General features: G+C 44.3%; 1 protein-coding gene across 28 annotated transcripts in view; it reads right to left on the bottom strand.

Moving 5' to 3' along the window:
* Window positions 1-12,652, bottom strand: part of CHD6 (chromodomain helicase DNA binding protein 6) — a 201,175-nt gene that overhangs the window by 100,207 nt on the left and 88,316 nt on the right. For all 28 annotated transcript variants that reach the window (XR_015139022.1, XM_086331791.1, XM_086331800.1 and 25 more), the window contains one exon: window positions 11,235-11,384. Coding sequence is in view for 26 of the 28 variants with exons in the window: in XM_086331791.1 (XP_086187917.1) it covers window positions 11,235-11,384 (150 nt within the window). In the remaining 2 variants the exon portion in view is untranslated. The remainder of the gene's footprint in view (window positions 1-11,234; window positions 11,385-12,652) is intronic.

Here is a 12,652-nt window from a genome sequence, read left to right as displayed (position 1 = left end):
TTTTCACAATATTTTAATTAACATAGCCAAAATATCATTTCAACATGCAATCAATATAAAACTATTAATGAAATAGTTTACATTCTTCTTCTCATACTGAGTCTTTAAAAATCTATTCTGTACTTTGTTGAGCACATCTCAGTTCGAACTAGGCTATTTCAAGTGCTCAGAAGCCACATACAGCTCTATTTTTGGCCCACTGGTCTATGTGTTCTTATGGCAACACTACCCTGTCTTCATTTTTGTAAACTGATTACAAAGTATGGATTATAAATCTTCCAACTGGGTTCTTCCTTTTCAAGATCACCTTGGATAGGGTAGATCTGTATTTCCATCGTCAATTTCCACCAAAAAAGCACCCTGCCTAGATGTGGACGGGGACTGAATTCCAGATAGCTTAATTTTGAATACGTGCGTGTCACATATCACTCCATTTACTTAGGGCTTCTTTCATTTGTTTCAGCCATGTTTTTCATACAGAGGGCTTATGTATCTTTTGAGAGTTACTTCAGGGTACCTAATACCTTGATACTATCATAAGTGGCATTTTACAATTTTCCATCCCTGATTTGATGTTGCTAGTTTATAAAATAAGTATACTGTAAAAGGTATATTGTAATATTAGTATATTATAAATGATGCCAATACATTTGTTTGATACAAGGTTACCATAAACCTTCAAACTTCAAAAAAAAAAAAAAAAAAAAAAGGCAGCATCTGTAAAATGCAATATGGCAAAGAACAATAAAATAAAGCATGCCTGTATTTCTTCTCCTTAGCGCAGGACTTCCAATGTATTTCTGAATATAAATGAGAATAGTGGAATCTTTTTCTTACTTGCTAATTCAGAGGGAAGGCATTCAATACTATACCATTTAATATAATATTAGCTGTCAGTTTTTATCTAGTGATTTATAAGATATTCTTTTAGTATCTGGTTTCTACAGTTTAAGATATGCCTAGGTATGGTTTTCTTTTGTGTGTTTTTCCTGCTTGGGGGTTACCTAACATTGAATCTACTGATTGATATCTTGCATCAGTTTGGGGGACTTTTTGGCTCTCCACTGACCCAGGTTTGATCCCAGGGTGGAGAAGATCTCCTGGAGGAGGAAATGGCAACCTATTCCAGCATTCTGGAGAATCCCATGGACAGAGGAGACTGGCAGGCTACAGTCCATGGGGTTGCAAAGAGTTGGACATGACTAAGTGATTGACCTTTCCTTTTCTACATCTAGGATGCTAATCAGAGCATCAGACCTTTTCCTGCATCCCAGTGGTCTCTATGCATTTATGCTTTGCTCTGTTCTTTCCATTCATTTTTCTGTATGTCAGTTTAGAAATTTTCTACTGATCTGTCTTCAAAGTCACTAATCTTATCTTCTATTGTATCTAATCTGCTTTTAAACTTACCTATTGTGCTATGAATTTTACAAATTTTCAGTTTTACAGCATTGATCTGATTCTCTTTATAGCTTCAATTCTCTGTTGGAATTCTTTACTTTAAACTTATTTTGTCCATCATTTTCTCTATTTTCTTTAAATAGAGGATTACATTAATCATAGTAATTCAAAAAAATTTTTTTCTACTAACTCCATTATCTGGATCATCTGGGCTTTGCTTTCATTAATATTCCTGATTGTTAGTCAATTTCCCAGCCTTTTCAATGTCTAATAATTTTTTATTGTACGGTGAATATTGTGAACAAAAGAATCACAGCAGCTCCAAATGCTTCCTATTTTCTCCTTGATGAACAGGGAGAAGGAATGGGTCCCACTGGTCCAGTCCAAGCAGGCTCTGTTGGGTCAGGACTGGGTCACCGTTCTGTTAAGACTCAGTCCATCTCTTGTTTGATCTATTCCTTGAGAACAAATGCCCACAGTCACTTGACTGTAAACTCGGCAGGTCTTTTTACTCCTCAGCCTTGAGTTTTCCAATCCCAAGCAGGTTAACAATCTCTCTTAAGGGAGATTCAGTTTTGTTTTGCAGTAGATCCACCCTTTCAGTGAGATTTTATCTCCTAAATAATGCAAGACTGTGAGATTTCAATTTGCCTTCTGGTTCGGCCACCCACTTCTTGTACTACCCCAGAACTCAGCAAATGTCACCTGTGGAAGGCTCCTTGCTTTGGGGATTCCCCTAGTTCCCAATCATTTCATCAGCCCTGCATAATCAATCACCAGCAGGGTCAGATGTTTCTCGTCAACCCAGAGCAGGTCTCTGTTTGGGCCCAGCCTGATACTCAGCCCCTGCCCGGAATTACAGAATGCTTCCAGAGAAGAAAACAGTCAGCAACGGTCAGCTCATCTAGGGAAGAGCTCTTCTCCGTCTGGAATTTTAGTGCATCTCATTCTTACTGCTTCCACAGCTATCTGATGTCTTTAAAAATATGTTCTTTGCAAGTTACCTTTTTCTTCCCCCTTGCAGCGAGTGTTGGCCTGCCATGCCCAACTATTTCTTACCTGAAAATAGAATCCTCCAACGCTAACTCTTATTTCTGCAGTTCCCTAGGGCCTAGTTGTGGGGCTTTCTTTTCTATCTATATTCATTCTCTAGGTGATCCCATCCAGTCTCGTGGTTTTAAACACTGGCTATATGTGTCTTGCCTGCCATATTTATTTATCCCGGGCTCCCCAGGTGGTGCTAGTGATAAAGACGCCACCTGTCAATGTAGGAGATGCAACAGATGCAGGTTCTATCCCTGGGTCAGAAAGATCTCCTGGAGGAAGGCATGGCAATCCCCTCCAGTGTTCTTGCCTAGAGAATCCCACGACAGAGGAGCCTGACGGACTACTGTCCATATGGTCGCAACGAGTCAGACGTGACTGAAGCACCGTAACTCACATGTGTGCATGTTGTCCAGACTGCCATAGTTATTTAATCCAGCTTAGAACCCCATAATTACAGACTCCTTTATCCAACTGTTATTTGTCATCAGCACCTATTTCAGAAATATTTCACACTTCAGATGTCCACAAACCAAACTCTTAAGTCTCTCAGCCAAGCCACCAACCCTACCCCTTCAAACTACAGTTTTCTTACAACTGAATTAAAAAGAACTCTATCCCTCTGGATGTTCAATCTCAAAATCCTGTAATTCCCAACTCCTCTCTTTTTGTGCCACACACCCTATCTCATCAGCCAAGAGATCCTGTTGAGTTTACCTTTGAAGTATGTTCAGAACCCAGCCATTTCTCACCACCTCCACTGCTTCTACCCTGGTCTAAACCACCTTCATCTCTCACCCAGATTATTCCCAGTCATCTCTTAAGTAATCACTTTGTTACCCAGCCTGTCCTACTGGTCTATTCTCAACACAACTATCAGAATGGCCCCTTCATTTAAGTCATCCTTTTGCTTAAACTGCTTTTCTTTCAACCTGGGAGTAAAACCTCAAGTCTCCCAAAGGTCTTCAGAAGCCCACGGAATGCGTCCCCAGCCTCTCACCTCCTCTGTCACCTTTCAGGTGTCCTTGTCTGTCCCTCATACACACCAGGCACGTTTCCACCTACAGGACTCTGCTATTCCGTCTGCCTGAAATCCTCTTCTTCCTACATGACTCCCTCACTCCTTTACTTCCTTTAGTTCTTGGATCATATATTACCTTTGTGAAGTCAACACTGATCACCCTATCTAAAATTGCAAGCTTCATTCTTGAATTGCGTAACACTCCTATTCTGATGTTTTTTTTTCCATAGCACTTACCACCATGTACACACTACACAATTTTACTCTTTCCAGGTTGATAACCAGCCTCTCCCAAGTTATTTCTACCCTTTGGAAGTTCTGAGCTTAGCCCTTTGGCCTGACACCCCATGTAGGCTGAAAACCTGGCAAACATCTGGAGGAGGAGATGGGCTGTGTGCATGCAACAGGCTCCCTCCACAAGGGCAGGGACTTCCGGCTCTTTTGTTCCCTGATGTTATCTCCAGCGCTCAGAACAGACCTTGGTGCCCAATAGTAGTAGGCGCTCAATAAATATTTCTGAATAAGTAATGTTAAGAGATTTTACAATGCAACATGGGAACAGCAGTATAGAGCAAGTGCTACGGGCACACAGAGCCAGAGCAGCTGGCCAAATCAGAAGAGGCTTTGGAAACAAGCTAGATGTCTATTAGCCTTAGACTTTCATCACTGCCAACTACCTTTTCTACCTACTTCCAAGTCTGAACGAACCAGACTAACAAGCAAGCCTTCACACGAGTGCACCCATGCTGAGAGAACCACGGTCTCTCCTCACCAGCAGGTGACTTCAAATAGGCTCTCTCTCTTTAAAAGAATTTTCTTTATTCGACTATATATTTGGGGGGGGGGGTGCTTCACTGGGTCTTAGTTGAATGCATGGGCTTTTTCTAGCTGCAGTGACCAGGGGCTACTCTCTGGTTGTGGTGTGAGAGCTTCTCGTTGCAGGGGCTTCTCTAGTTGCAGAGTATGTGCTCTAGACAGAGTGGGCTCAGAAATTGTGGCCCATGGGCTTAGTTGCCCGATGGCATGTGGGATTTTAATTCCCGGACCAGGGATCAAATCCATGTTCCCTGCGTTGGCAGGTGGATTCTTAACCACTGGACGTCCCTTCAAATAGTCTCTTATTCTTACCTACCATGAAGAGCAGAAAAAGATGGCTTCTGATGGAAAAATGTTGATTTCTCTTCAGTTTTTAACCAGGACCCAATCCACAGAAACATTAACATGTGGATGAAGAAGGCTCAGAACTTTACTCTGAGGGTTAAAAGGATGGAGGGCTTAAAGCATTCTTTGTTATAGAAAATTTTTTAAGTAAAAATTAAGGAATTTGAAATAAAAGTTCAGTTTGCTTTTTGGCACTAAAGAACAGGGGATAACACTAGAATTTTAAAAAAAATCAATAGTTATCATCAAAATCTGACAACAGATTTTTTTTTTTACTCTATCCTAATAAAAGGGAAAAAAGAGGCTAGTGTTACCAAAAATACACATCAAAGTAGGAAGAAGACTGGAAAATCAGGATTTCTTTTTCCTAAACAGAGACCGTGCATAAGCATGATCATGTGTGTATAAACACTCAGTGTATACAGATACACACAGATATAAACTAAATCTGCTTGCCGAACACACTTCCATAACAGCCATCTGTTCCCAACTTCTTGGAATTTTCTCAAATTATCCTTCAAAGAAGACCATTTTAATTCATTCAATTTCATGTCAGAAACTCATGAAATTAATTTTTTCCCTTAGGGAAAAAATTTTCAACTCACATCACTCCCAACCTCAACCAACCACCTGATTCACTCTATTCAGCTAGAATAAGGAGAGCCTCTAGTGAGACATAACTCACTTTTCAAAACATTAAGTATTTACCAAGTGCCATGGAAGGTCCGAAGTCACATTAAACAAGGTGCCCAGTCTCAGGGGCTTAGCTCTCAGTGGAAGCAAAATAAAACATATTTTTCTGAGAAATGTGCCTGGGGTAAATCCTAATCAGTGCAGCAGTAACCCCAAGCCCAGCAAGAGAGCAGAAAGCATGAACAGCTTGACTTTCAAATAGTGTGTTTTCTTTCAGTTGGGCATTAAAGGATGCTGGCTCATAAGAGGACTGCAAACAGGAAGGAAAGCTGAAACGTGCCCATGTGATGAAAGGATCAGTATAGCGGAAGCAGGATGCCTATTGGGATACCAAGGAACACAGTCTTAATAGAAAAAAACATTTCACAGAATGGGGAGTGGGGATAAATGAGAACAGAATGTGGCCACATTCCTTAGAAGAAAATCAGGCAGGAATTTTGATCTAAAACAGGAGTTAACAGGCAAAATCACCTTAGATTCTTGAGTGGGACACTGAGAAAAGCCAAAAACTGCCCTGGGAAAATGAGAAAATGGGGAAATGAACCTAGGAATGGAGTGCGAGGGACAGAGGCCTGGGGCAGGGAATGACAAAGGTGCAAACCGCAGCTGTCTGAACACTAAAAGCCTCAGCAGGACTGGTGGCCAGGAGCAGCCAAGAGGAAACAAGGACAGGAGGCACTCGGAGGAAAGACCCGGGGTGGGAAATGGTGCTGTGGCCAACGAAGAAATGGAAAGAATGAAAACCATCCTCCTGGGCTGAGTGGGATGGCAGCCTAAGTCCTGAATCACCCGGGCTGGTGCAGAGCTGCAGTCACTCTGCCCCGGGCCTCCCCATGGCAGTCAGGGCTGGAGTGAGAAGAAGGCAAATGCCAGCAGGAAAACAGGCCAGTACAAAGAAGTGGAGGAAACAAGAGCTTGAGAAAGAAAGAAAAACACCTCATTCTCATCTTTCTAATCCAGGAGTTAAGAATCGTACCTGTTTCTACAATGTTTTAAGCATATTTATTCATTCGGTTCAGTTCAGTCGCTCAGTCATATCCGACTCTTTGCGACCCCATGAATCGCAGTACGCCAGGCCTCCCTGTCCATCACCAACTCCCGGAGTCCACCCAGACTCATGTCCATCGAGTCGGTGATGCCATCCAGCCATCTCATCCTCTGTTGTCCCCTTCTCCTCCTGCCCCCAATCCCTCCCAGCATCAGAGTCTTTTCCAATGAGTCAACTCTTCGCATCAGGTGGCCAAAGTACTGGAGTTTCAGCTTTAGCATCATTCCTTCCAAAGAAATCCCAGGGCTGATCTCCTTTAGAATGGACCGGTTGGATCTCCTTGCGGTCCAAGGGACTCTCAAGAGTCTTCTCCAACACCACAGGTCAAAAGCATCAATTCTTCGGCACTCAGCTTTCTTCACAGTCCAACTCTCGCATCCATACATGACTATTGGAAAAACCATAGCCTTGACTAGACTAGATGGACCTTTGCTGGCAAAGTAATGTCTCTGCTTTTGAATATGCTATTTAGGTTGGTCATAACTTTTCTTCCAAGGAGTAAGCGTCTTTTAATTTCATGGCTACAGTCACCATCTGCAGTGATTTTGGAGCCCCAAAAAATAAAGTCTGACACTGTTTCCACTGTTTCCCCATCTATTTCCCATGAAGTGATGGGACCAGATGCCATGATCTTCGTTTTCTGAATGTTGAGCTTTAAGCCAACTTTTTCACTCTCCTCTTTCACTTTCATCAAGAGGCTTTTTAGTTCCTCTTCACTTTATGCCATAAGGGTGGTGTCATCTGCATATCTGAGGTTATTGATATTTCTCCCGGCAATCTTGATTCCAGCTTGTGCTTCTTCCAGCCCAGCGTTTCTCATGATGTACTCTGCATAGAAGTTTAATAAGCAGGGTGACAATATACAGCCTTGATGTATTCCTTTTCCTATTTGGAACCAGTCTGTTGTTCCGTGTCCAGTTCTAACTGTTGCTTCCTGACCTGCATATAGGTTTCTCAAGAGGCACATCAGGTGGTCTGGTATTCCCATCTCTTTCAAAATTTTCCAGATGATAAGTACAACTGAATGCATGTCTTTATGTTACTTACTACCCAATGTCAAGTACTACCTATGTTAAGTGAAAATTATGATCAACTAAAAAGTGACACTTGTTTTTGCAAAAGTTTACAGTGTGATGGCGGGAACAATCAGGAGTGATATTCAGAGCAATATGGTAGGGGCGCTGACCCATCAGTGCAGTTACGGGCTGTAAACAAGTGGTGGGTGGGTTCTGGGGACATTAGGCATAATGAATACACCACAAAATAGAGGAGGGACGTGCCATAGTTTTCTCTAAATAGTTCCTGGGGCTTAATGTACAGTTTACTTTATTGAAGCCTTTTCATGCTGGAGAGATAAGTTAAAAAAAAAAAAAAGAAAAAGATTACAAGCCCTACCCTAACATGGTTCATGGCTTCGACAAAGGCAAACAAAAACTGGCAGGTGTTTAAAGGACAGTGACAGAGTTAACCGTACTGGAGTGCCATGGGAGACAGAGGAGGGGCACTTACCTCCAGCTTGAGGGGAAGCAGGGAGTTTCCTGGGCGAGGGAACCACTGCGCTCACCTGCCAGGAGCAGGCAAAGACCAGAAAAAGCAGAGGGTACTGTCTGCAAAGACGCAAGAGCGGGCACAAGAGAGCACTGGGAGATGATGCCTCGTTCAAATTCAAGTCCTTCTTTCTCAGTGGCAAAAATCACACAAACCACACCAATTGCAGGAGGCAAAAACTGAGACCGCCTTGTAAGAATCTATATGCTGTAAATGGGCCATAACTGGGCAAGTCTCTGTACCAAGCACTGCCATCGATTTGACAAAGAATAAGAAAGCAGGGAGTCACAGTGAGGATGGGAACATATTTCCCATTGCCCAGCCAGGGGACTGTCCTCTAGACTCCAAAGCAGGCGTCTATGCTGATCTGCCAGGCCCGAGCTAGAATGAATCATGCGTAAAGACGTTTGCAGCAACTCACCACTAGGCAAGCACTGCTGAGGTTGCGATTTGGGGTTGGGACAGGAGCCACACTAGTGGGCTAAGCATGCCGATAAGACACCACAAAGAAAGCAGGGAGGGAGCAGTGGGGCCTTTTTGGTGCTGACTGCACACCCTTCTCTGCCCCTTCTCTGCCCGTCTGCAAGCAGGCGGACACCCTTCCAAAGGGCCTTGGGAGAAGGACGGAAGAAAAGTCTAATCTTCTTCTACTGGTTTCTGGGCCCCTGGACACTCTGAGGATTGCCTGGAATCCTAGATGAGATCCCTGACTTTTGGGTTTCGTGTTAGTCTGGGAAATCTTTGTTCAGACCTCCCCAGAGACCCCACTATGTAAAATAGACACGAATAGAGGGCTCCATGGAGCACCAACTCAGGTCAGTCGCTCAGTCCCCGGCAGGTGGTCAGGTCTGTCCTGTGGTGTGGAGGCCAGAGCCACATGGCTACCTTTTCTGAACATCAACACCAAAACCACATTTGGGGCCGCTTTCTTTTTTAAATTTAGTCACAATCTTTGAAGTGTAATTAATGCAGATTCAGATTCTAGCTTATGTTTCACCACATATAAACTCTTTCTTGAATGTACCCTTCATGAGGATAAAAAGAGCCTTGTGAAGATAAAAACTACTGCCCTTTAGGTACCAGATAGAAGTCAGAACAACAACCGAAATACAGTTAGTGACCTGGGCTGAATGGCTACTAGGAGTAAATAAAACCCCTTAGAGTGCTTTAACTACCAAAGCAACCATAAAATCGCCAAGGAAGGGAAACCCACTGTAAATATTCATTTGACCACACTGGGTCTTAGTTGCAGCACACGAGATCTTCGATTTTCATTGTAAAACGTGGGCTTTCTAGCTGTGACACGTGGGATTTAGTTCCGTGACCAGGGATGGAACCTGCACCCCTGCACTGGGAGCGTCAAGTCTTAGCTACTGGGCCACAGGGCAGTCCCAGGAGACCCACTGTAAAGCAATGTAATCCTATCACGTCAAAGAAGTTTTGCAAGGACTACTTTTAACTACTTGCTTGTACTACTTCAAATTATTATTCCTATTAGGTGTTCTATTCATTAGCTGGATAACCCTGACCCAGAGAGAGACACGAAATCAGTTCTTACACGCTCATCACTGATCCACTGCTGCGATGTAATGCTATGACCTGGATTGTTCTGTGCTTATTTCCTGATTGTTAACACAGGCACAAGGGCCCCTGCTCCTAGCTACTTTCTATGCAGACACAGAGCAAAAGGCTGTGAGAAATTACATGAAAAAGCTTGATGTGGGAGTCAAGGTGGATGGCACGGATAAAAGCATCCTCAGCTCCAGGAGCCACACTGGAGTCCAGGAGGAAGGACAGGCATTTGTGCTGTTGCTGCACAGGCAGAACGTGAATCCTGCCAAGTCAGCAACAGGGACTCCTTAACAACAGACAGCCTGTGTCCCAGAATGTGCTGCCGGCCATCAGGCGCATCCCACATGCACAGCCTGCTGCTTCTTTTGCTTCTGCTTTCTGCTCTGCAAACTCCTTGGCTCAGACCTCCTCCTTTTCAACATGTATTCCCACCCCCTCTTCCCTGGTAGCATCTGGGGGTACCACGACTAAATGCTGTCCTCGTCTTCCCTGACACTGTTGCCAGTGGAAATTCCTAAACTGCACAGATGGGCATCCTGCGTCTCTGACTGCCCCAGGCCCCTTGTACAACCTGCAGGAGGAAGGCCAAATACTTTAGCTGAGAGCCAAGGCCTTGCATAATGTGGCTCTCCCTACTACCCCAGGATCATCTCCCATCACTCCTCAAATCACACCCCAACGTCTGACCTAGCTCATTAAACTGTCATATCACAACCTCTGGTACTCAGCAGGCTATGGGGCTGTGGTTCAGGTCGGAAACGCCTCCCCTAAAACCCAGACCTCCCTTTCCTGTCCATTCCTCCTCCAGTCACCATATCCAGCACACACTTCCAAGACCGCACTTAACTCACAATACCAGTGTAGCCATACGCTCCTTCTCCCAGATTAAACTCCCTGGAGGCAGGGACCAAGCCGTGATACTCATCCTTGTGTCCTAGGACCTGGCCCTGCTGTGGGCTCTCCATACACATTTGTAACCCCAGTCCCAACTGTAATGACTGCTTTACGCGATTCCGTTCATTGAGTAGCTATTTACTCCATATCAGACTTCTACATTCTAATGGGAGAGACAAATAAAATGAAATCAGAACACAACTATAAATTGTAATAAGTGCTATGAAATAAACAAACAGGAGTGAAATAAAGAATCATCAGAGGATTTCCCTGGTGGTCCAGTAGTTAAGACCCTGTCCTTCCAACACAGAAGGCCCAGGGTCCGATTCCTGGTCAGAGAACTAGCTCCCACAGGCTTCAACTAAAGATCCTGTGTGCCACAACTAAAGACCCAGTGCAGTCAGATAAATAATAATTAATTGGGAAAAAAAAAAGAATCATTAGGACAAGGGGCAAGAGTCTACTTTAAATAAGATTCAAGTGAAGCATGTGGCAAAGAGCATTCCAACCAAAAGGGACCACACAGGCCAAGGGCAGTAGGTGGGAAAGAATGGCTGATACATGGCTTTAAAAGAGTCAAGTCTTTTGGCTGGAGAATAATGAGAGAGATGGCACAAAGTCGTGTATCTGGAAAATGAACTTAGGTGAATTCAGGAGAGTATGATGACAGAGGGACCTGCGAGGCCCAGACAAAGAGCCTGAACTTTCAGTTCAGCAGGAAGCTACCTGAAGGACAGAACCTGCAGTTAAGGTGATCGAGCTTATGCTTTGAAAAAGAGCCACAGTACAACTCCATCAGAAAGTCGAAGTGACTGTCCGGTGGAGGCCAGCAGTCCAGCCTAAAGGCCGTACCTCCGCCTGCCAGGCCAGGGTCGAAGCTGAGAGGGCGGACGTCCGGCCGGCCCCAAGCACGGCAATGGTCTCCCCGTCATCGTCCACCACCTTGAAGTCCAGGTCTTCGTTGTATTTTCTGCGCTTCACTTGCCGTCCTGAGCGTCGTTTCTGCAGGACAAACACATCCGCCAGAGACGCTCAGTGAGTCGGAGGGAAAAGCACGCACAAGGACACCCTCGCCTTACTACACTCGCTCACACTCTCCGACTTTCCCAGAAGGATCTGCCCTGAGCACAACTCTTTTCAGAGCTAAACTCACTTAAAACAGGGCCCAGGTAAGGAGAGGGAGCCACCTTCCTGGATCCACAGAGTAGGAGGTGTAGTCTCAGGATCCAGGGAGATGTGTTTTATTATCTCTACCTGTGTTTTCCCCCTCCTTTCTGGAATTGGTTTCCATTCCAGTGAAACAGGGATGGGAAGTAACTTCATCATCTCCAAGCATAGCCTGAAGCTCCAGGTTTATGACAATGATTTAACAGGTTTTTTTTTGTTTATTTTCAATTTTCCAAGTTCACCAGATTTTTCATGTACTTCCAAACAACTAAATAATACCAATTTTATTCGGACTTACTTTGAGAATCTCCTAACACCACCCTTTGAAATTCAAGCTGACGTCTTGAGTGTGACAAAACGAGATTCGTGACTCACCATGTAAGGACTTACTATAATTAAATAGCTTATGACCTTTAAGAGAGATAACATCCTACAGCAAAGCAACCCAGTGGCTTTCCTCAAGCAGAAAAACACACGGTTCATCTCTACCCATCACATCCAAGCAGCAGAAACACTTCCGGGAACTATCCACTCAGCCAGCTGAGTCTTCAACACTTAAACCCTACAAAACAAAACGAAAAGCCACACCTCACCCCCACCTTACCCCCCGGCCCTTATTGTCTAAAAGATGCCTCCTGGGCCTCTCTCTGTGTTGTTTCTTTACTGGTCACCTCAATGACATTTCATTTTACAGGAGAGATTTCACATAAAAAGCTCTCCCTCAATCCCACGTGCAGATTACCATCCCAGAAACATCGAACTACCTGCTGACCCTCATGGACCGGACGTACTTGCTCCTCTGCCAGTCAGGATACTTGGGAGTCACTAACCCAAGTATATAGGCAGTGAAAGGGGGTCTCGGATCTGACTCCCCAGACGTCACAACTTATTCATCACTGTGATGTTAGGAGCCGACACTTTCCTACAGTGAAGATCACAGGACTTAAGGTATAGTAAGTTGATCTTATCCTAAATGGCCCCTTGTGGGAGCAGAGCCCAGATAAACTGCTGCGGTTGTCAGAGGAAACAGCACTTTGAAATATCAGAATTCAAGTCCAAGAGACGCTGCCTCAACTCAAGGGAGAGAACTCCTACCAATGGCT

Source organism: Bos grunniens, chromosome 13, assembly GCF_055505025.1.
Source record: "Bos grunniens cultivar Pamir isolate PY7600 chromosome 13, Bosgru_T2T1.0, whole genome shotgun sequence".
NCBI lineage: Eukaryota > Metazoa > Chordata > Mammalia > Artiodactyla > Bovidae > Bos > Bos grunniens.
This window is presented reverse-complemented; position numbering and strand designations above follow the sequence as displayed.